General features: G+C 42.3%; 1 protein-coding gene across 5 annotated transcripts in view; it reads right to left on the bottom strand.

Moving 5' to 3' along the window:
* The window catches only part of Vtcn1 (V-set domain containing T cell activation inhibitor 1), a 185,525-nt gene that overhangs the window by 56,045 nt on the left and 104,432 nt on the right, over nucleotides 1-25,048 (bottom strand). For 3 of the 5 annotated variants that reach the window (XM_047559827.1, XM_047559825.1, XM_047559826.1), the window contains exon 1: nucleotides 12,254-12,356. The exons of the other annotated variants lie outside the window; for them this stretch is intronic. Coding sequence is in view for 2 of the 3 variants with exons in the window: in XM_047559825.1 (XP_047415781.1) it covers nucleotides 12,254-12,285 (32 nt within the window). In the remaining variant the exon portion in view is untranslated. Of the gene's footprint in view, nucleotides 1-12,253; nucleotides 12,357-25,048 lie in introns of those variants that run through there. 5 annotated transcript variants of the gene reach the window in all.

Genomic DNA, 25,048 nt, shown 5'->3' with positions numbered 1-25,048 from the left:
CCACCACCAAGATGGGGTAAGAAGGATTCCAAGAGATTCTAAAATTGGAACGTGGTGACACTTAACATACTGCATTATAATTGTGTGTTTATCTGTCTCCCTGTCTATTCTGTCCTCTAAATGATGGTGGTCCTTATACCTCACTCATGATTGTAGACCCAGGACCTGTGGTGACAGTACAATAATAAGTGATCATTGAATAATTGTTAAAGACAGAAATAATATATGCAAAACTTCTAAAAGATATTCAGTAAATATTTGTTAAACAAATTGATAATGTAGCAGCACTCCTAGGAAAGTTCTGGTATATAGGAGGAGGTTAACTTTAAAGGTTGTGATTATGAGGTGGGACTGTGAGGCAATTCCATAAGAAGGTCACCTCCAGAAGTGACACAAAGTATTGACCAAGAGATCTAAAATGTCAGGAAACATCCCTGACATAATGGACTCTTGAGAAGCTGAACCCAAAGGGAAATGAAAGTGGGGCATGTGTGATCATTGCTTTCAAGACTTCTGCTTATTTTAGCCAGATTCAGTGGTGCACACCTGTAATCCCAGCCACTGGAGAGGCTGAGGCATGAGAATTGCAAGTTCAAGGCCAGCCTCAGCAATTTAACAAGACCCTGTCTCAAAATAAAAAAGGGGTTGAAAACACTAGCTCAGGGGTACAGCAGCCCTGGGTGCAATTCCCTATACCAAAAAAAAAAAAAAAAAAAAAAAGATGGGGGGACATTTTTACCTATTTAAAAGTTCAAGACATATGGATCTTGATGCTTTTTAAAAATTCTCTTTTTACTTTCAAGCATGATGGGAGCAGCAATTTATTGAAAGATGTACTGGTAATGCAAGAGAGCTGTGTGTTACCATCAATGTCATTGTCACAATCATCTTTTGAACCTTATACCTGTGATCTTCAAGACAGTTTTGGTTGGATCACTTATTGTGCTTACCTAACAAATGAAAAACTGAAACTTGGAGAAACTGAGTAGCATAGGATCACACACAATAAATTTGGAAAGGGACACCAAATTAGGCATCTCTCATTCCAAGTCCCATCTTCTTACCATCTAGCATGCAGCTGAAGAGAAGTAGCAGTTCTATGCCCCTCCCCTTTCCCATCACTCTCAGAGCACTCCCTACACATTATTAAGATTATTTGACTTTCACACCTAGAGAACAAATGAGATGTGAGCATCTGGAAGATGACATGGCTTGTTCAAGGTTTACTGTTGTTTGCTCTCTCAGTGAGCCTAAGTCAAGGGCTTTATTTCCACTTACCTCATGAGAAATCAAAATGGCTTATTCTTATTCTTCCTGGTAATTGAGTGTTCCTAGCAATGCCCCTGAGGGTCAGAGAATGTCTTTTCACAGGCTGGCTCACTCTGGGCAGCGCCTTCCACTTCAGGGCACAAAACTGCCAGGGCCCCATTTAATGTCATTTGCACCTCACCCAGCTATAATTAACCACTTTAATTAAATTAACTCTGTGCTCTCAGAAGGAAGTAACATCTTATCTTTAAACTCTCATCTCCCCATTCCCTGGAGTACATGACAATTCTTACCCACCCCTAACAACTGCTAGGTTACCAGATCTGCCAATGATATAAAAATGTATTGTTGTTCTGCAGGAATGGGTCTTACTGGTGACCATTGGCTACTGTGTAAATGACAGATGACCCTGTCTGCTCTCTCAGGCAAAAAATTCCAGACAGTTGGATAAAGAAATGGTGGGGGGAGGGGGCGGGAGGGATGGAAGCACTGATTTAGTCCTAGACAAGCCACAGTGTCAGTGTATTCTGAATCTACCCCCTCCAACATTTCCATTCTCTGTCTTGGATACTTGACTCCAGTGGTCGCAAAAAGAAACAAACTAGAATTCTGGCTGTGTGTCTTCATTCTTTGTAGAGGCTCAGGTAACTTGTGCGGAGTCTCCTCCCTGAATTCAGATCAATTTGTACTCACTTTGTAGTTGTAGGCAAATTAGCTAAACAATTATAAACTGGGATGATAACAATATCCTGAAAAGAGGAGCTAATTAATAATTATAATAATGACAGGACAGTCAAAATAATACTCATGTTTATTTAGTAGCTGTCATCTAAGGAAAAATGGATGAGCCATTAATGTCACCTAATGAATTCTCCTTCCAATTTTATGAGAGAGGAAAAGACAGGTTAGTTACCAAGAAGTCAGTTCAGGGCAAGGTTAATCAAGAAAGAATTATTGTAGAAGGGGAAGATCTGAAAAATATGATGACTTTGAATATGCAAGATGGGCAGGCATTCCTGGGAAGTTAAATACCAGCCTGCCCTTTACCTGCTGGGCACCTCCTCAGCCAGAACCTGCTTCATTTGGACTGTGGGGCAGGTCCTTGACTCTGCTCCCTCCCCTGGTGGCTTCTCTTATTTTCTCATTACTCTAGGATCTAGTTACCAATGGAGTACTGATATATGTTAATAAGTATTATTTTTGTAGGAATTGTATTTTTATAACATTGGGTCAATCACAATCAGATTTCTTCAGCTAGAAATTTTCGAAGCTTTTAATAGGTTAATATGCATGGTGAATGTCCCTGAGGCACACATATTAGATTGAACCATTTGAAATGACCACTTTTTCAGGTCAAAGACAATTGAACATTGGCAATTTTACATGGTCTAACCTAATAACTATTCAGAACTTCTAAACTTGCTTGACTATAGATCTCTTCTGGGAAAAATCTAGTGTGGCATCAGTGTCCACAGAACTCACTTTAGGAAACACTGTCTTAGGTAGTTACATAAAAGACTATTAAGAGATTGAGTCTTGCATGTTACTTGAACCCCAACAGTGCTCCTGGATACTGAGTTGAGCAGAATGGGAGGACTTCTAAAAGGCAGATGGGGCAATCCCACCAGGACTTTGGATTGAGTTTCCAGAAAGGGTGGTCCCAATATAGTATTTCCCAATCCAATAAAAGTACAGAAATACACATTACTATGTAGAATTACAACTGTTGCAGCACTATTTTTTTTTTTTTTTTTTTGCGGTGCTGGGGATCAAACCCAGGGCCTTGTGCTTGCAAAGCAAGCACTCTACTGACTGAGCTATCTCCCCAGCCCCTATACAAGGATTTTTAACTGTAAAAATGCTTTAAATTTTAGTTTTAGCACACAAGATTTTAATGGGAAAAGAAAACTATCAAAGGAAACTCTGTATTAATAAAAACTATGTAAAAATATTTGCAGTTGGACTTGAAAAAGAAAAAAAAAACAAAAAAGAAAATGGCAATTTACAGTGATAAAATCACGGGTGACTTTGGGTTTTCTCTTCAAAACTCCTTAAATGTTGCTATTATTCAATTTCACAGTATAAAAATCAAACCAGTTACTCATTTAGTGTTTGAGTCCATACCAGAATTTCTTCGGAGAAAATACCAATGCCCTTGCTCCCATTTCTTCCAGATAGGACAGTAGTGTCAAAGAGAAGATGACCTCCTGCCAAGACTTTGATAATTATGTCCCACTGGCTGCCTCTAAGGATAAAATGTGATCTCTTGTACAGTCCCTGTCTCTCCTCAACTGGAAGAATCCCACTTAAATATTTCACAACCTACGGGGATCCCCAGCACCTAATGGCTCTCTTCTGAAGTTGGCAGTAAGTTTGTTATTTCAAGTTGTTTATACCAGATCCCAAAGCAACAGTACCAATGATGACCAGTTTCCTCATCAGGGCCTCAAAAGGCTATTAAATCTCAGTGTTTCAGAAATACTGTACACTTATAAGGGAAATAGTGGGAAACACTACTAACACAGATGCACGACTGCAGCTACTGCATTGAGTACACAACTTGGGAGCTAACTGGGTAATCTAGCTCCGATTTATTAAGATGTGTCCCCAGGAAAATATCTTCCTGGTCTTGCTTAGGATACTGCCCCAACAGTCCCTCGGCAGCCTGTTGGTAGAGGGTGAGGCTGTCATGGCCCAAGGGAATTCCTCTGGTCAAGCTGGCTTGCAAAACCTGGCCTGCAGGAAACTCAGTGTGGCAGCAACACAAAGCTGCTGTCCAGAAAGGCATGGTAGCTGAGGAGCACCCTTTCCTCTCAGGCCTCAGTGGAGAATTCCTCTGCATAAGGGATAGGTTGGAGTCCTATCTCCCATGTCTCCCTCCCCTGTCCCACTCCCAAACACAGCCTTGTTGGTAGACTCTGGACCAGCATTGATTTACAAGTCCATTATCAGCTTTCCTTGTATACTTTCCTTCTGCAGGAACTGGCATAAATAAGTACCCAAGAGGCTCCTCTACAGGGAAGTGCCACAGAGCTGACTCCAAGGCAAAGGTGACTGCAACAGAAGGCTGGAAAACTTGACTGACTTTTACTAAGATGCCATTCACCCATATTAAAGTTATTAGGGAAAGATCCCCTGACCTAAGGTCACTAGAATGACACCATGACTTTCCCATTGACTTTGACTTCTTCTCCCTTAACTCCAAAGGGAATCACCAAGACCCTACCTCTTTTCAAAGAAGAGAAGACAGGAAGATAGAAAACAGTTTTCCTGGACGGGTAGAAGACAAAATCAAGGATCAGCTTCTTGGCTAGAGGAATGCTTTTCTAGCTCTATCTACTACAAGACTTTCCATCAAGGCTCTCTGGAAACTCTCCCAAACTTTAAGGGCATATGGCTGGGGCTCCTTTGGGGTCAAGAAAAAACCACCTTCCACATAGTACTTGCTATTTTCATGAGTATCATGCCTGGTGGGACTTTAGGAAGCTTATGCCAGCCCTTAACAGCCTCATTATCTTTATGCTGTTACATTCTGTTTCCAAACCCCGAGGTCTTTTGGCCACGGAAAGCGTCCATTGTCAAATACAGAAAAAAATGAAAGGATATGTTGTGGTACCAGAGGCAGGTTCCCTGACTGCGGAGTGTAATATTTTGGAATCAGGTGGGACCCAGGAGAAAAGCTGCTACCAGGTGCAGAGAAGCATCAGCCAACTCTAAGAGCTAGGACCTGTGTCACAAGGCAAGGCAAAGGACAGGAAATCAGAAGACTGTATGAAATGGAAACCTAGAGAAGAAGGTATTTCAAGAAAGAGGTACAGAGACATCTGCATTGAATGTTGTTGTAAAGACAAGACACAAAAAAAGAAGTAAACATTGTAGAGGCATTGACAGGTGTAGTATTTTGGTATAGTGGGGACGAAAATACAAAATCTAACTAGTGTAAGATGTAGATACTAAGATCCTAAGAAAGATGTAGATCCTAAGATGTAGATTCTAATATTTCTTCTATTTTACATATGAAGTAATTTACCACAGAAAGTGGCAGAGCTGGGAAAGGACAGACCCAGGTAGCCTGGCTCCACTCTGTGCCAGGAATCACCGTATCAACGCTTCCTCTGCAATGCCCTCAAACCAGTAAGATCCGTAATTTCAGACAACCTTTGCAGCAATTTTTTTTGAGAAGGGGGGAAAAGAAATAGGATGGTAGCAGGAGCAATTGCAAGACTGAGAGGTGGTTTTTCTTTTTAAAATAGAAAATACTGACACATGGATTACATGCTGCTTGGGATAATAGCAGTGCAGAGGAGAGATTGATGAGGTGGGCTGGGAAAGTGTTCATGAATGGGGAGAGGAGATGGGTCCAAGGTGCTGGGGGGCTGACCTTTGATAGAGATAGGTAAATCCTTTGGACAGACAAGGGGAGGCAGAGAAAAAGGGCACCAATGAGTGTAGCGGGTGCGAAATGAAAAGATGAAAGAGTATCTGTCTGCTGGCTTCTATTTTTCTCAGTGAAGGATGAAGCAAGATAATTATCTGAGACTTGGATAGGGAGAAGGGATGGGGGTTTGTAAGAGAATTGAAGACAGAAGAGAGATGTGAAATGGCTATTCTGGGTGTGGGGGGTATGAAGAAAACACAATAAAGAAGCAAGATAGGTAGTTAAAAGAGACAATTCAATATCCCTAAATATTATGGATGCTCTCTCTGCCTCTCAAATCTTTCATGGTTTTTATTCCATGAAATTTTTCATTTTAAATCTGCAGAAAAAGAAAGAAGGAAAATTGTCTGCCCTTTCTCCCATTACTGCCATGCAGGGAGTAGTAGGAATACATTTGTAAGTGATGTGATAGTAAATCTGAAGTATACCAGGCAGATGGTTTGGGATTGTGGAAAGTTAATATGAAGAGAAATATAACCTGGGTTTCTTACCTGCAGAAACTTCACGTTTTTCTCCCTTTTGTTTTCACCAAGAACTATCCATTGCTCCTTTAAACATTTCTTAAAGAAGAGTGTGGAGTGACAAATGATCCTAGGTGAAATTTATCTCTCTCTGTATGTAATCTTTGCACTTTTGCTGGGTATCTAGGGGCCCAGAAAAACTGCTAATTTAATGCTTCTTGAACTTGAGTGGGCATCAGTCACCTGGAGGGTCCTAACCACGGTTTGCTGGGCCCATCCCCAGAGCTTCCAATTCCGAAAGTCTGGAGGCATCTTAGTATTTGTACTTCTAACAGTTCCCAGATGACCCAATGGTCAGGAGACCACACTGAATGTCAAGGGGAGTGTTGGGACAGTTGGCGGCCTTTCAAATTTGCCTAATTCACTACTTCCAGGGCAGAGGATTTCCCCATATCTCATAGAACAAGAGCTGGAAAAAAGGTATCTCAAATCTCCTGGAACCCCAGAAAATTCCAGACACAAAGGTTCTTGTTGGATTTGTCATTCCTCTCCCTCCCCACAAGTTACTTTGTTATTCTCTAAAAGCATTGGAAGGGAATCATTCAATAAGAGTAATTAAAACAGAAAGTGCTACCTATGGGTCAGATGCTGCTCTGAGCTCTTTACATGTATTAATTCAGTTAGTCTTCATAACAACCCTAAGGGCTAGGTACTATTAATAAAATTCAATTTACTGATAAGGAAAGACAGAAAGATTAAGTAACTTACTTGAGGTCCCACAGTCAGGCAGTAGAGAGATAGACTATATGCACGTCTCAGACTAACTCTAGAATCCACATATTTCTACTTCTTCATGGGTCAAAGGTTAAGTATGGATGAAACTTTTGTATCTCAGATTGGAGGTTACTTGATGCTTGGGTAAAACATGGTCTTCTGGGGTCCAATGTAGTTTATAGGATCATCAAAAAATCCCTTTTCTATCATTCATTAACTGCATGACCCTTGGGCAAACTGCATACTTTAGTTTGATTATCTTCTTGATAGAATGAGAGCAGGTACCGACTTTCTGAGTTTTCAAACTCTAAAAATGTATAATTCTTACTGCATTTATTCTTTCCTTGCTGCTGTGTTCACTGATCTAGATTAGCCACCTGAAACAACACAGACCAACCGTCCACAGATTCCAGTCTGTTCTGGGGATAGCTCTCTCTTCAGTCAACTAAGAACTTTTTTACAGTGAAAGTCACTCATCCCTGAGGAAGTGAGTATTTGCCTGTGATGAACTGGGTTTTGCTTTAAGGGGTAGAAGATGAAGCAGATCAGAGCTGATCAGAAAGACAATTTTCTGATAAAAGCCCAAATAGAGAAGTAGGTAGGAACATGTTTGTTCCTGTAGTTGTCTTGCTGGGAAACACTGAGCAAATTATCTTGCCTCAACATTTGCATCTACGGAATGGAGATAATTAAAAGTGTGAGGCAGTTTAGCTAATTAACAATGACTGAGTGCTTGGTCATAGCTCCATAGCTCCAACTGCACCCTGAAGGCTGTTGCTTTAGGTCTTGATGGACAGCGCCTCATTAGAGGATCTAGGTGCTGGAATGTGCACAAAAGGACGTCCCAGACTACCTCACCATCTTGACACTTTTTACCGCCACCTTTTAATGCTTGATGCTTACAGAGCCAGACATTTATTAGAGTCTCAGCCCTGGCATCTTCAGATTTAAAGGATGATTGAGCCTCAGATTCATAGACTGAAAGGTGATATGGACTTGATTTATTTTTCAAAATAAGAATCTGGAGAATTCTGTGACTATTCTCCAGCATTTCACAGGTGCTGATTGTTTAAGAGACCCCAGTGGCAGTTAATCCACAGTGTACCCTCACTAAAACATCCATTTCAGGGCAGAAAAGCCAGTGGGGGTCACGGAATTGTTAAATTTTTATGGAGAGTACTGAGCATTGTAGAGAGAGTTTCAAATAATGAGTATAGCAATAGTTAACAGAGCTTTCAGGAGGTACCAAGTACCTAATTTCCACATGTCATTCACATAACCCTGGCAGTTAGGAACTATTATTGGTCCTATTTTATAGATAGGAAATTGAATCTCATAGAGATATGAAACCAGACAGTTTAATCCCAGAACCCAGATGTGTAGCCACAATGCAACCCTGCCTCCCTACAATAATGAGCAAGACAAAGTCCAGACCCTGAAGAAGCTAACCCTAATGAGAAACTAAAGGGCACCAGGAATAGATATTCATGAGTGAGTATGACTGTGAACCTAAAAGGGGCAATTAATGTCAACTAGAAATATCCAGGAAGACTGCAAAGTGGAAGTGGCATTTGAGCAGAATGTTAAGATGAGAGGGCTGCAACAGGTAGGGACAGGGAAGAGCTTCATGCTCAGAAGGTAACATTCCCTCGAAGGGGCAGAAACAAAGTGCCACCTCTTTAGGAATTTATTCCAATGAACAATTTATTCCATTTTCCAAGTTCCTGTCATGTTCCTGGGATGGGCTCTGAAGACCCCAAAGGCTCAGATGTTGTGGCTCAGAGAGGCCAAAAGTTGGGTCCAACTTTTCTTATCCCTGTAAAGTTTGAAGTATCAACATGACTTGGTTTGAGATCTCCTCAGGCCCAGGCAAACTTGAATGGTGTTGCCAGCACTTTCTGTGGCTATCTGAGATGTCTGGACCAGGTGCCAGCTTGAATATATGGAGAAAATGGGAGAACAAGAGTCCAGAGCTCAGCTCCCTGAGGCTTCTTTAAGTCTCTTTCACTCTCTGTTTCACCCACTTTTATCTGGTACAAAGATACCTGCTCTTTTTCTACTCAGTAGTTTCCTTCTCTTGACATGTCTTCATCAATCTCCTTGTCACAGATAACTTCCAATGAAACCAGGAAGTTTCATGAAGAACCAGTCCTAGGTGCTCCATGCAGCTCTGCTCTATGGACATCTCTGACTTCCCTATTCTGATCTCTTCCTACCCTTCTTACCATTTAGTCCCAATTTCCTCAACTCCCCTTCCTGCACTCACCCTTAAATGTTGGTTTTCTTTGCTTCTCCACTCCAGTTTCTCCTCCTCTATGTGCTGTCCTTAGAAGACACCCCATTTAATCATTCCCTGTCTGTGAACTCAGATCTAAATGCCCAGCACTGACTTCTCCTAGTTTCAGCCTCATGCCTTCTGCTACCCACTGAACATCTCCATCTGAAGGTTCCAGGGGAGCCTCAAATTCAACACATACCAAAGTTAACTAGCTCTCCTTTATTCCCTTTCCCTCAACTCACTCTGCCCAATCCAGAAACATGGAAGTCATACAAAGCTCCACCCTTCCCCTCTTCCACTTCTACTCTACCACCTTACCTCCCCTTTGATCATATACTATCAACAAATTTAAGTCCTAAATGTTTCTATAATTCATTTCCCTTCTCTGAATCTCTCCTATGGTTCTTCACTTCAGGCCATTATCATTCCTTATACTGACTACAACTGTTTCCCAATTTTTCCCCTTCCCTCCAGGCTTCTGCTCACCTCAGAAGAAAACCACCAAGATTCCCCCCACTGAGAGCTGGCCAGGTCTCCTCATTGCCAACAGCAGATTCCTCACCCTCAGTCTGCTATATAAGGCCCTAATGTGACTCCTCAGCCTCACCTCTTCGCATTCTCTGGCTCACGCTTCACATTGTAATGGAAACACAGAGTTTTCTAACATACTATGCTGGTTGATGAGTTTTGTTTTATTTGATTTTATTCTGTTCCCTCTACTAACAGTTCCCTTCTTCCATTTCTTCACATGGGTCACACTAACTCATTTTCCAAGACGGCCCAGACATCATCTGGCTCAGGAAAACGTCCCCAAAGTCTCTGGTGAGGCAGTGCCCCCATTGCATCCTGTGTCTATTGTCCCATGACTTATAAATAACATGTTGAAAATGTCTATTTGGGAATCTTTCTTCCCTGTTAGGCTATTATCTTGCCAATATTTTGGCTACCTTTACCCCACTGCCTAATGCAATACCCAGCACAGAACAGATTCTAAGTTAATATTGTTGACTAGAATGTAACCCCCTCAGAGCAGGGATCATAATAACTCTTCACTCCTGGGTCCCAAGCAGCACTCAGAAAAGATTCTATGAGTGATGCTGCTGCATTGACAGCCAGGGTGGGAAGAAGGGAGGAGAATCCTGATCACACAGTTCCTGAATGCACCAAGGAGGTCAGGCACGGTAGTACAACTGCACATTAGCATTCCATTCCTAAGCAGCATGTGTTCTCAGGGTGAGATCTGAAGGCATTAAAATCTCTGGCAATCCTTAAGGCAATAATCCACTGAGTCTGCAGAAGATGGCAGATCCTCACATGAGCTCTCACACATCACTGTAGTCATGATTTCTTCTGTGAGAGATACTATTATTAATTCATGAAATTATGGCAAAGAGAGAGGGTTTGTTATGGCCAAGAGAGAACACTAGGTTCTCCCCACACACATACTCCATCTGCATCTCTAGGACAAACTTTTCAGATCCTGCGTCCCACTGAAGTTTCTCATTGTTCCTTTCCTGATGACTCCTTCGCACAAAGAATTTGCCACTTTTGTGGTTTGTCCTTGCTTTTGCAACCGCAGAGCACAAATAGCTAAGGAAACAACTGAGGCCAACAAGAGGAGCCTCTGTTGATTCCAATGGGTCTCTAAAGGGTGGGGGATCTGCATTTTGAACACCCACCTCTTGCTAATCCTCCAGCAAAACCAGTCTGGCTGGTTGCAATGTATTATTAGAAAGCCCACACGAAGGTCCTTGAAACAACAAAGCCACTTGCATGTTTCCCATCCACGGGACCAAGACTGGAGGAATGGGGGAGGGGAGAGGCAGAGGAGCTGGGGCAGTGGGAGCGCGGGTGAGCATGGCACAGGACCGAGAGCTGGGGTTTTAGACTGAGATAGAGTGGGTTTAAAGCCCTTACACATGCCACAAGGCCTTGAGCAAATGACTTAACTATTCACAATGGGGTAGTGAGAGGCTCAAAGTAGACATTTCCATAAGGCACCTAGTGGAAGCTCACAAAACACTAGTTCTTCTGATGTAGGTACATCTTGTGAACATTCTGGATGGAAGCCCACCATCATCACCTGCTGCTTCTCCAGGGTCTGATGGAGCTGCCAGGCCCTGAGGATCCTACTGAGTCTCCTCCACCCCTGCTGCAGGGCTGGTGGTTTCAGGTGAACATGGGTGATGGAGCTGACATTCTGTTTCAAGGAAAAGAATTTTCTGGGCTGTCTTTGGGAAGTAAGCTGTGCTCTCAGTCCCTTCACCAGCTTTCCACTGTTAATCTGAAGTCCTTTCTTCCCTCATCCCCTCCATCCCTCCCTTCTTTTCTTCTTTGCAGTGTCTCTCAGCATGAGGAAGTTGCTCTCCATTTTAGAAGGGTCTCCAACTTCAGCCTGTTTTACTTTTCATTAGAAAAGACACAGAAATTGGAGGATTGTTTTTTTAAACAACCCCTAGAATAGAGGGTAGAGGAGAAACTTGCTTCTTTCTTCATTTCTGGGGAGTTAGCAGTGGCTATTGCTGCCTGGGTCTCCTCTCTAAGGAACTCCCAGGAAAACTTGGAACTTCATCCTTGAGTTGGGGATGATATAGGAGTGTTGGTGTGAATTGCTCAGAGTGCAGAGAAATTACACCCACAGAGAAGAGTCAAAGCAGGTTCACCTTCATCCTGAGGGCTATTTCGAGGGTCTCCTGTGTCCCACCCATTACCAGTCACTGATTCCCTTCCAGCCCACCAAGTAGCTCCATGCTACCCTGTTTAGTGCACCCAAAGTGCTCAGACCCTAATATCTCAGTGGAGCCCCCAGCCTGGTACACACTCTCCTCAATCTAGAGAAACCTCTCTAACCTTGAATGGATGCCCTCAGTAGCTGGGGTGCACGGTTGAATCCAATTAGGTTCTTGTCCAGCAAGTCTCCCACAAGCTCAATACTGGATCAGAAGACCCTATGGGACAACCCCACAGTTCTCAACACCCCCAAAAGACCTCACTCCTATTCTTAACCTTTAGATAGAGAGAATAGTACCCTACCTCCAAAAGATGATCTGCCCCAGGGAAGCCATGGCCAGGGGAAGATTCCTTCCCACGTCGGGGCCAGGTGCTGGGATGAATGGAGCTGCCGCTGCCCTCCTGGGTGCTGTGAATCACAGCAAGTTCCAGTGTGCTGGCCTTAAATAGTGCAGGCCGGGAGGGTTGCACTCAGGTATGAGGAAACAGCTCTGCTGTGCAGAACTGCCTGTGGCTGCCTGCTCACAACCAGCCAGGGAAGCCAAGGGCCACAGCTGCCTTTCCCAGCCCTGACCTGGTGAGAGGATGAGAAGGAAAAGTTTCCCAGGCCCCTGCTTCAGGGCTCATATTTAACACAGTTCTTTTCCATTTAACTGTAGCGCTAGAGAAGGAGACTTAATCGCAAAATAAGAATGTCCTGGAATATCTCATTGTCAGGCTGTACCAGGAAGCCAGGGTGCTGGAAGTTCCCATCCCTGCCTGGTAGCTGGCACTGAGACAGAGACTGGGTCACCTCTGATAGGGTCTCTCATGGAGGTGATTCATACGGCAGGACATCAGAAATACCATGAGTTGAAGTGACAAGAGTGCTGAATTTGTCACTCAAGAGGGAGCTCACCTTGAGCCCCAGAGACTGCTTGCTCAGGGTGAACAAATACTTTCTGGTTTTATTTCAGTGAGAGGGTAGAAGGGTCTGATCTTTTCATCTCACTCCTTTTTTTTTTTTTTTTTACACTTTGCTTTTTTTCCTTTTTTTTTTTTTTTAACACTTTGCTTTTTTTCTTTTTAGGATTCCAAGGGACACCGAATATACATTATGTGGGACTATTGCTGTTAAAGGTGAATTTGCAAAAATGATCTCTGACATTTCACCCAGCAATCGGGTTTCCAGTTACACAGGATGCGGGCATAAAGCTTGCTCTCTTCACATTGTCCTCCAAACTTGGATGGGAAATGCTCATGACAATTGTGACCGCTTAGGGTAAAGGTGGCTCAGTGGTAGAGCCCTTGCCTAGTGTGTATGAGACCCCGGATTCAATCCTCAGCACTGCCAAAAAGGAAAAAAAATTCAAATCAAGTGAAGGTGCTCCAAGGCTTCCACACAATCATTCCAGCGTTGGTTCATGGGCTCCTGGAGCAGCCATGGAGTAAAGTTGGGGAGGGAAGGAGGACTGAGTGGTAGGAAGACATCAGAGAACGGGGCACTTTCATAGTGGAAAAATCTTTACAGTACAACAGAGTCAGGTCCTAATCTCCAGTTGGCTTTAGGAAAATCACTATACCTCTTTTGGTGGCATTCTTACTGGGCTGATTGGTTTGAGAGGGGATCCATTTGACTTTCCCCTCCCCAGAGTAAGTAAAGAGCCTAACCCTGAAAACTATGCAGCCAACCGGATCCTTCCCAGGTTTGGGAAAGCTGGAGGCAATAGGAACGATGGTTTCCATAGTTCCTATACATTCTGACCAAAGGCATAGGAATTCTCCTCAGTCCCCAATGAGCCCTAAAAAGAGCAGACCAGCCATCTGTCATCAAGGGAGGCCTGGAGGAAAAACCAGGATGAACCAGCAGAGAGCCCTCCACGTGAGAGAGGACATAGCCAAGGGGCAGCTTCTGTTAGGAAGATCACTGAAGGAGTCCACCAACCATGAGGGTGGGCATTACTTGGCAGAGAAAAGCATTCTGCCACCTTTGGAGAAACAGATCTTACCCTGGTCCTAACTCCAAAACCTGAACAGTAGTGCACATAAAATAATGGCTAAAGTCATTGCAATGCAAACCTGTGTGTGTGGTGGGGGAGAGAGAGAGAGAGAGAGAGAGAGAGAGAGAGAGAGAGAGAGAGAGAGAGAGAGAGAGAGAGAGAGAACTGAACGCATTAAGCTTTCCAGCACTGGTGAGGCTCTATGGGCTCTCTGACATTATTCCTCTCTGAGAGCCTCCATCAATGCCTCACCCACTGTCTTGTGCACACATTTCCTTCCTCCTCTCCTTCTCTCCCATAAGTGATGGACTTCTCCACAGTTCTATCTCCTGCCCTCTCTTGTCACAGCATATGTGTCCCTTGGGTGACCCTGAAACCCTGCTCTGCTAAAGCCACCCCTGTATCTAGAGATCCCAATGTCTGTGTCCCCAGCTCATGCCTCCTAACTGGGTCCTGGCTCCACGAAGCCAGCTGCATAGTGGACATCTCCACTTGGCTGTCCTTCCAGGAGTGCAAAATTAGAAAGCATCATCATCTCCAACCCTGCTATCCTCCTGGTCACCCCTCTTAGAACACAACAGCATCACGTGCTAGTGTTGAGGTGAAGGGAAACTTCTCCTCTGAAGGGTCACTGGAATAAACTGACAAAAATTAAATAAGAGAAAAGGAATACAATTTATTAATGTGCAAATGGGGACCACTGCACATAAGGGAACGCCATGGGATTGTGATCACCTACCCAATTAACATCATTCAAAAACTCATTTACCCCTTTTCCTATGGAGGAGCATGCAGACAATTTTGAATGCTTGTGAGTGATGATTAGGAAAAGGAATGGTCCCCAAGATGGTCTCTAAGGAATTTGAATGTGCCCAGAGGAAAGACTTTATCACATCGGGGAAGCCCGTCCAGGTGTGGTTACATTCCTCTGTCCTCTTTCATGAGTTAGATAATGGGATTTCAGAATGGGATGGCCATTGTGCTCCCTTTGCAATCTGTTCCTAATGAAGATAAGGGAATTCCAGAGAATTTCTTCTTAGGCCTGGGTAGGCAGGAGCAAGGTGAGCTTCCCCTTTAGGTCAAATCCTTAGCATGCTCAAACATCATATTTTGGGGGTATCATTCTTTGGGCTCCAACACTAGATTATACAAAGTCAGAAAGCTCAAAGTTGTCCTTTATTCCCTCCTTCCTTGCTCCTCATATCCGTCCTGATTCTTCCTCTTTGCCTTGTTTGCTCAGCCACCATGACAAAGGACCATGATTAAGTGGTAGAAAGGTGTTGACAGGCTTGGTTTCTCCTCTGGCCTCTCTCCTTGGTATGTAGAAGACTGCCTTTTCCGTGTGTCTTCACAGACTCTTCCCTCTGTGCTTGTCTATGTCCTAATATCCCTTTCCTCTAAAAACATATTGGACTGGGGCCCACCTAATGGCCTCATTTTAACCTTATTATTTCTTTGAAGGCCCCATCTACAAATACACTCACATTCCAAGGTCCTCATGGTTACGTCAACGTCAGTTTTTTGAGACCTAATTCAGCTCCTAACACTTTCTTATGTTTCTAAATCCATCCTTCTCTCTCTTCTCCAAAACAATGCCAAAATTAAACCCTTATCATTTCTAAATTAAGTTAAGCTATTAAATTTAATTTATTAAAATTATTTAATTTATTGACACCGTTGTCCTGCACCTGGCCCCTGTTTGTAACAGTCTACCCACGTCTGCTAAAATGCAAATCTGATGACTGCTTCCCTGCTCGTGGTCTGACTTCTGCCCACCTCTCTGGATTTCTCGCATGTCCCCCTTTCTCATTCTGTGATCAGCTATGCTGAGCTGCTTTGGGTGTCTCCAGAATGTCATGCTCTCCTAGGCCACTCTACCTTTATACATGTCTCTCTCTCCACCTGGAATCCATCTTTGCCTTTTTCTTGTTTTGTGTAGAATGTGTGGGGAATTTTCCCAGCCCCTTCCATCTGGCAGGTGCCACACTCGGGGTTCCCTTGCTAACTTGGCACTGGCTTCTATGTTCCTGACCTGTGGCTGTTGACTTCTCTGTCCCCTTCGCAAGATACACCTTAAAAATAGACAAGGCATCTTCTCCATGTTTGTATTTTACACCATAAAAAAGCATGTATGGAGGAAGCAATCATTAAATGTTGGTTGAATAAATGCAAATTTTTCTTTCACAGCACACAATAACAGTACTATTTCCTGCTCATGCATCTAACTCATTGCTAGTCTGTGAGCTCCTGGAGGATAAAAACTCTGTCTCATTCATCTTTTTTGTCACCAAGTCCTAACACCAATCCAGACATAAAAAGGACTCAGTAGCACTTGATGGATGTGTGAGCAGGGATCAACTTGGGGTATGATCAATCAAACACCTCTGGAGGAGATGTCCTGTGAGCTAGAGTGACACTATTAGAGGCAGAAGAGAAGAAGCTGCATTTAAAATAGAGGAGCAATTTAGGATTAGGACTAAAGGTAAAGATGATGTTTGAAACAACCAAAATCTGTTTTCTCCCTTTTGATCTCAGGGAAAGAGAGTGACAGACAGACACACACACACACACACACACACACACACACACGCACACACATTTAGTATGTCTGGAATCAAAAGGTCCTCCCATGATTTTTTTTTTTTTTTTTTTTTTTTTTTTTGGTACCAGGGATTGAACTCAGGGGAACTCAACCACTGAGCCACATTCCCAACCCTATTTTGTATTTTAGAGACAAGGCTTCACTGAGTTGCTTAGCACCTCACTGTTGCTAAGGCTGCCTTTGAATTCTTGATCCTCCTGCCTCAGCCTCCTGAGCTGCTGGGATTATCGGGGCTCACCAATGCACCTGGCATGAGTTTTTAAAATATATATTTAAATAGTCCAGGCATTTGGAGCTCTTATTTTCTCCTTGTGAATCTGTATATTTTCCTGTGTACCAGGTTTAAAATTCCCCAGAATGGCAGCATATTCTGGCTGTTATAGGAAGAGCAGCCACAAGCGCTTTTCACAAAGGATGCTGGGCTCTTGTGATCCTCACCATCACCCTGTGAAGGGAGTTTTACAAGTGGAAATCTAAATCTCAGCGATTAGGGGATTTATTCAAGACCAAATTTATTCAAGTTTCCTCAAGCTTTACTTGCCTGTGGGTATAAATGGGGTCATATTAATAAAAACAACAAGGATTTCACTAACTCTTGAACCTACTTTCTAAGGCAAAATCTCTGACTCATCTGCAAGCTGTATCTTTGGCATTCTCAAGACATGATACAAGAGTTCTCAGAAAAGGAAACTAGGCTGGATTCTTCCACTAAGAGCCCCCTAGGAAAACCTCCTTCCTGTACTAATGCCTTTGTACAGCCACTGCCCACATGGACTTGGGGCTTGGGCGCTGGAACATTTGCAAAAGGGATGCAGGCAAAAGCAGAAGCTGGAGAAGAGCTTGTGCATTTAGGAGCGCACTCTCCAACCACTAAGGACACTTCTGCCACCATGTAAAAGAGTGGCTAGATGAACCCATACACTGAGATCCATATAACTATTAACTCCCAATCAATCTGTCAGCTGACTGCAACCACATGAAGGACCACATGAGGAAAATCATTCACTCAAGACTGCCCATTATTACTGACTCCAAAAATCATGGTTGTTGTTTCAAGCTACTACATTTTGGGATGACTTATTACATAAGCAATAGATGACTGATACACTCTTCTTTCACCTTATCTGTTCTGTTTCTCTTGCGTGGTCACTTCTTCTGAGTCATTTCTGATATCATCTTACTATCTGTTGCCAGGACCTGCTAATTCAACCCAAATATCTATACCATAGTGCTATTTTGCTTCCAAATCGATAATGGTGTTCCCCATGTAGTGAATGCTTGTCATACACTTATGTACACATGTGTGCATAGGCACACACAATGCCAGGCATTCATCAGTTCCTCAGAATTAAAACAAAACTTTGTTACTAAATCTGCCTATAGGAAAGCAATAAAGAGGGGTTCTCACCTATCAAAAGTAAGATACCACACTCTGTACCTTTTCATCAATATTTCAAGGTCTCTTTCATACATGAGTACAATCTGAGATCCACTCTGAAAAATACCTTGGGTTTAGAGAAGTTTTGAGATCTTACAATACTATGCTAAAGAAGAAAATATATTTTTATTTTTAATTGGCATGTAGTAGTTGTATGCATGTATAGGATATGGTATGACATTTTAATACATAAATGCAGTATGTAAAGATCAGATGGGGGTAACTGGTGAATCTATCACCTCAGACATCATTCCAATGTGTTGGGAACATTCAAAATCTTCTCTACTAGATATTTTGAGTTGTTCATTGTTTGTTTTGTTTTGTTGTTTTTCTGGAGATCAAACCCAGGGTCTCACGCATGCCAGGCATGTTCTCTATCACTGAGCCACATCCCCAGTCCTCTACTGGATATTTTGAAAAATTAGATTGTTGTCAACCACACAACCATATTTAGAGAAGAAATCTTATAATGCTTAGAAGATTTGGGAAGAGTGAACCCTGTAGTCTTAAGACAGCAAACTTCAAAAGAGCTAATAGAAAGGGATGCCAGTATCTGGTAAGGAGCTCTCATTTTATCTGAGACTTGGACTTTCTTTTGGTGGTTGTGGCTGCTCTCTTTAGGGTAGGGCTGCTGCCTCATCGCTGGCCTTGGGTACCAGCATATGAGTTTGATGCCTAGCTTCCTCCCTACCCACCTGCCACAGTCCTCCATCCTACAGCACAATGCACTCAGGCATAGATTCCTGGCAAGCACACCAGGGGTTCACCAGCTCACAAGTTTGTGTAAGCCCTCCTGTCATTACTGTCAGAATGTGCTAGATCCCTTGTCCGCTGACTCCACTGCCTTACTACCCCTGCCCCATATTCATGGACAGCATTGCTGACTGATCATGAGTCTCTTTCCTGTCAGTCTGAGTGTGACTCCAGAAAACCTGTTAAAATAATAACCAGACATCCCCTGGATGATGGCCCAACTGGAGATGGGCCCTGTATTAATTTGCTATGGCTGCTTAACAAAGTACTATGAAATGTCTGGCTTCAACAGTAGGTGTTTATTAGGGACATCTATTGGAAATTAGATGTCTAAAATCAAGGCATGTTTGTTCCTTCTGAAGGCTGTGGGGAAAGAATCCGTTCCAGACTTCTCTTTGTTTATAGATATTCATGTTCTCCTTAGATCATCTTCTCTCTATATGTGCAGTCTCTGTATCCAAATTTTCCTTTTGTAGAAAAGATACCTTTTTATATAAAGTGAGAATCCATCCGAATGCCCTCATTGTAACTTGATTACCTCTAGTTAGCCCAGACACTGTGTCCAAAGAAGGCCGCATTCTGTGGTCCCGAGGAGCAGGTGGTTAAGACTTCCGTATGTCGTTTTGGTGGGTGCAATGGACTGCGTATTTGTGTCCTCCGTTCATATGTTGAACTCTTTGCTGTTTCTTTGTGAAGCTGGGGATTGAACCTAGAGGCTTGTGCATGCTAGGCAAGTGTGCTGCCACGGAGCTATTCCCCCAGCCCCCACATCTTGAAATCTTACCCCTAAATGTGTTGATATCAGAGGGTGGGACCTTTGGGAGGTTATTAAGATTGCGATCAGTCCCTACCAAAGGAACCCCAGTGGGCTATCTCTGCCACCTCAGAAAACAAGAGGTCAGCAGTCTGCTGGAGTTTATGCTGAACCATGATGTGCTATAGCATGAGCTTGGAGAAAAACTTTCCTGTTAAAAGCCGCTGAGATGTAGGAGGATTTGTTAGTGGGCATGTTCCTTATCCTGACTGATACAACAAACTTGCCCGATGGAGGAGAACTATGCTTTGGTTAAGAACATAAATGTAGGTTGTTAGTGGGACTGCAAATTGGTGCAACCACTATGGAAAGCAATATGGAGATTTCTCAAAAAGCTAGAAATGGAACCATTTGACCTGTGTTATGGTTTGGATGTGAGGTGTCCTCCAAAAGCTCATGGGTGAGACACATGTGTGTGAGAGGGAAAGAAGGCTTAGAGGAGAAATGACCGAGTTGTAAGAGTCTTAATCTCATCAGTGATTAATCCCCTGATAGGGATTTTAACTGAATGGTAGCTGAAGTGGTAGGGTGTGACTGGAGGAGGTGGGAATTGGGGCATGGCTTTGGGGTATATATTTATATCTGGCAAATGGACCCTCTCTCTCTCTGCTTTCTGATCACCATGATGCAAGCTGCTTCCCTCTGCCACACTCTTCTGCCATGGTGTTCTGCCTCAACTCAAGCCCAGAGGAATGGAGCCACAGCCTTCTATGGACTAAGACCTCTGAAACCATGAGCCCCTGAATGAACCTTTTCTCCTCTATGATTGTGCTGGTCAAGTCCTTTAGTCACAGCAGTGAAAAGCTGACTAAAACAACCTGGTTTTACCACTGCTAGGTATATATCCAAAGGAATTCAAATCAACATAGTAAAAGTGATGCAGTCACATCAATGTTTATAGTAGCTCAATTCACAACAACTACGCTATGGAACCAACCTAGGTGTCCTTCAACAGATGAATGGATAAAGAAAATGAGTATATATACCCAATGGAGTATTACTCACCGGTAAAGAAGAATGAAATAATGGCATTTGCCAGTTAACTGATGGAAATGGAGGAAAATCATGTTTCGTGTAATAAGCCAGACTCAAAAATCAAGGGTTAGATGTTTTTTCTCATATGTGGAAGCTAGAGCAAAATAAGAGGTGGTATGGGGAGGTGAGATATTAGAAATATATTGGGAAGATCAGTGGAGTAGAAGGGGAGAATGAGAAGGGAGGAAGGATGGAAAAGGGAAGGAAATATGGAATGAATTTAACGAAATCATGTTGTATGCATATATAAATGTACCAAAGGGAATTTCACCTTTATGTATGTGTAGAAAGTATCAATCAAAAATAAATAAAGGAGTGAAAGGAAGACCAGTAGAGCAGGAGAGGAGAAGGAGGGAGGAGGGGAAGAAAAGGGGGGTGGGACTGGGGACTGAAATCAAATTCCTTGTATGTGTGATTTGTCAAAATGAACCCAACTACTATGTATAACTATAATACTATAATTTTAAAAATGAATCAAAATCAAGAATCCATGAAAGTAGAGATCATCGAATTATTTATATAAAAACAAAAATCTGCCTAGAAAAATTAACAAGTAAAAGAAATTGGCCTGGGGATATAGTGTGGTGGAGCACTTGCCTATCATGTGCAACCCCTGGGTGAAGGATTCTAGAGTAGCTTGCTGGATGATGAGTGACATGTGACTAGTTACCTCCCTGACTTTACTGGCAGTCAGACAGTCACTAAATGGGTGAGGCGAGCAACCACCAGTTGACTAAATGCTCAGGTGAGGCCAGCTGACACCTCGTGGAACAGAGATAAACTGTCTCAGCTAAGCCCAGACCAGACCATAGCATCATGAACAAACACATGGTTTTTGTTCCAAATCAATAACTTTTGGAATGGCTGGTTAGATGGGAAAAAAATTAACTTATGCAATAAGCAAACTCAGAAGAAAAATGGCAAACTGAGAGTGTTCGTAACTTGGACCACAAAGGCTGTTTCCAATATAAAAATTTCTTTATACAAATTTCCTTATTATGAAATAAAAAAGACTAATGGTCCAATAAAAAATGGATAAAGGATATGAGTACTATAAAGAAAATACAATTACCTTTTTTAAATATATGAAAACATGCTCAATCTCATTTATAATAAAATAAATTCAGATTAAAACTGTATTGAGGCATCAGATTTGTGAACACTCTTATGTTGGCAAAGCCAGGGGGAAACAGGCACTTTCATATACTGTAGGAGGAACTAACCCAACAGAGGACAATTTAGAAGCGCTAAAAATGACAAATGTACAAATTGTTTAACCCCGTAATTATAGAAATTTATCCAATGAATGTACTCCCAAACAAAATTACATATGTATGTGGTTATTTATCACAGTATTTTTTTCCAATAGCAAATGATTAGCAGCAACTTAAATGCCCATCCACAAGAGACTAAGGAATAAAGTAAAATCACCTATATAATGGAATACTATGTAGCTTTGAAAAAGAACAGGGAAGATGATACACACTGATTTAAAAAACTATTCAAAATATGTTACAAAGTGAAGCAAGTTAAAAAAGTACATAACTAGACATTTGAATCTGTTTCTATGTGTGATCCTTGCTGTCCACTGGACACAACTAGGATTCATTCTTATTTTTAGATTTGCTCAGTTATACTCCTAGGGGATGAACTCCTTTTTTCTCTCTCCCTACCCCAATACTATTCATCCTTCAAGGTCCATATTAGAATGTGTTCTTCCCTTTGAAGACTTTCATGATCACACATCTTACCAATGACCTCTTCCTTTTCTAAATTCTCAATGCTCTTATTGTCCTAAGTTTTAGTTGCCATACATAAAATAATTCATTATCCTTTTGTGTGTATATGTCTTGTTTCCACAAATAACATTTTGTTCCTTATGGTCAGAAACTGATTTATTCATGTTTGAAATGAATAAAGTGTGTAAAAGGTGTAGCTCAGAGCTTGGTATGCAGAAAATACCCAAGACATGGTGATTCTTTAGGCCTCCCTTACAGTCCCTCACTTAATGCTTTATGCCTTAAGCATTGTTCAACAAATGATTGTGATTGAAAACATGGCTGTCCTCAGCGACTCTGGACACATAATAGGAAAAACTTATTATGGGGAGGCCGACATTCAGGTAAGAGGCTAGCAATTAGATTCAGAAGTGCTGACCCAATGTAATCAATCCCAAAGCTCATGGCCCCACCAGAAGATCAAGTAGCCCCACTCTTCTGTGGCCTCCCATAACAAGCAAGGTACTCACCTCTCAAAGAACAGTCTTAGACACAGATGAATGAGGCCACTTCTACCCAACCCAAATAACTGATGGCAGGTGTGCCCTGATGATTGTGGAATGAACCGTATGAATTCAGATTCACAAACTTACAGAAGGAAACATCACACGTATCTAATCTAATCTTCCCAACAAACCTTGAAGTCAGATGATCATTCCATCTAATAGATAGGAGACCTTGGCATCAGTTAGTCTGTGACAGATCATCGATGTGTCATGCACCAAGTACCTCAGGGGGTGCAACTATAAGATCCAATTTTCTGCTCTCGGGATGCTTTATTTTGGTGAGGAAGTGACTTAAACATGTAAAAAGAAAATTATCCTGAAATCTGCTACACTGCAGAACAAACATTGTCCAGCTAGAGAAGGAGGGAGAGAAAGAGAAAAGAGGGAGAGAGAAGTAGTAGAGAGAGGGGTTGAATTGTAGCTTGGCAGCCTTCCTTCAAGAAGTAGAATATGCCACCCTAAAGCTTTTACAAAGGATTACAAAAGTAGGACAAAGTCCCAAACCCTCTTCCATTATTTCCACAGTTCCTAGATTGGTAGCCTCATAAAAATCTTTGGTAAAATTAGTCACTCTCTGGGCCTTTCTCTCTTCTCCTTCCCTCTCTTCCAAAGGTCACTGCAGCTGACTCTTACCCCAATTCAGTTTCCATGTGCCTCCTTCCCTCATACCACCACATTTCATAATCCAAGACCCAACCAAAAAAAAAAAAAAAAAAAAAAAGCTATCTAGCATCTTGACCTCTAGAGATATTCTGGCCTCAGGGGCTTCTGGAAGGAAAGGAGATTGATAACAGTTGGCCTTGTGGAATCTGCTTTCAAGCACTACACCCAGAGGGGGCTCAAGCAGAAATGGGTGGAGGATGTCAAAGAAAAACTGGCATCCTGCTATCAGACCACACCAACGCTTTCTCCGTCTACAAGGCTTTCTGTCTTCTCTTAGATGCAGGAAAAGTGAGAATCGTTGATTAGCAGTGGGCAACAGCAGGCTAAGAACTCTTTCCTGAAGTACCTCTCTGGCTCCCCAATGCCACTTTTACACGAGATACTGTAACTATCACCATGATTGGCAGAAATAAAGCAAATCACATCGTGTCCCTACTGAGAGCCCTCCAGGGTTTTCCCACGGCAGCTGGACTCTCATGGCTTACGAACTCCATATTCACCTGGCCCCTGCCTACCAAGTCATTCACTGCTTCTTCTCATTTCCTTATCTATAAAATAGAAGTGAATACAGTTGCTTTTAGGATGAAGCAAGACCATGTATGTCACCCACGGTCACACACACCATCACCATCATCACCAACAGTACACATCTTGGCTGAATCTGAATGCTAAGTACTGACTGGATTTATGGTGTGTAAGCCATGTGAACAACAATAGGAATAGGTGACTAGCACATGAGAAAGTTACAAGTTACTGGCCTTGTTAATCTTCCTTTGAACAAGACCATTTGATAAAGTTGGGCATGAGAAATGAGTGTAACTTGAGAGACTGATGAGTGACACATTAAACTCCAAAGTGTGACCCATAGGAATTGACTGTCACAGATTTTAGGGAAAACAAAAGCATTTCTACTAGTTATCTGATGACCTAGTAGTAGGCCACAGTGTCTCTTTAGCTCCACTGCACAACCACAATAGTTGTGTAGCTCTTCTGTTTGGACTAATACTAGCTGGGTTCATCAGTTAGTAATGATAATTGAAAGTCAATGTAATTCTCTAAAGTTTCATTTTGCCCAGGTTTCATCTTGAAACTGGACATTATGGAAGATCTTGACAAACAGAATAATAGTTATCAACAAAGCGTCTATATGCACTTGATTTCTTCCAGAACTCTAGGCCAAACTTAAATCATTGGAATTCTCATAATTTGAATAAAAGATTAAAATGGCTCATACCCAGGGATGTGGGGTCATGTAACCTCCCACTGAAAAAAGCTAAACCTTTCTTCACTATTTAAAAGTCATTAATTTGGAGTAAATGATAAACATTTTACCTGTTTCTAAGTTTTGGAGGACTGAGATCAATATTTGATATAATTTTATATATGGGTCTTTTGTATCTTTCAGGCCTGATTTTAACAGTGTCATTTCTCATCATGGTTCTGTTTCCAGACTGGTCAAACACAGCAATAACCACTGTTGGCACTCAGTTCTCATCTTTTTCTTTTGGTCACAAGATTACCCACACATTC

This window comes from Sciurus carolinensis, chromosome 1 (assembly GCF_902686445.1).
Source record: "Sciurus carolinensis chromosome 1, mSciCar1.2, whole genome shotgun sequence".
NCBI lineage: Eukaryota > Metazoa > Chordata > Mammalia > Rodentia > Sciuridae > Sciurus > Sciurus carolinensis.
This window is presented reverse-complemented; position numbering and strand designations above follow the sequence as displayed.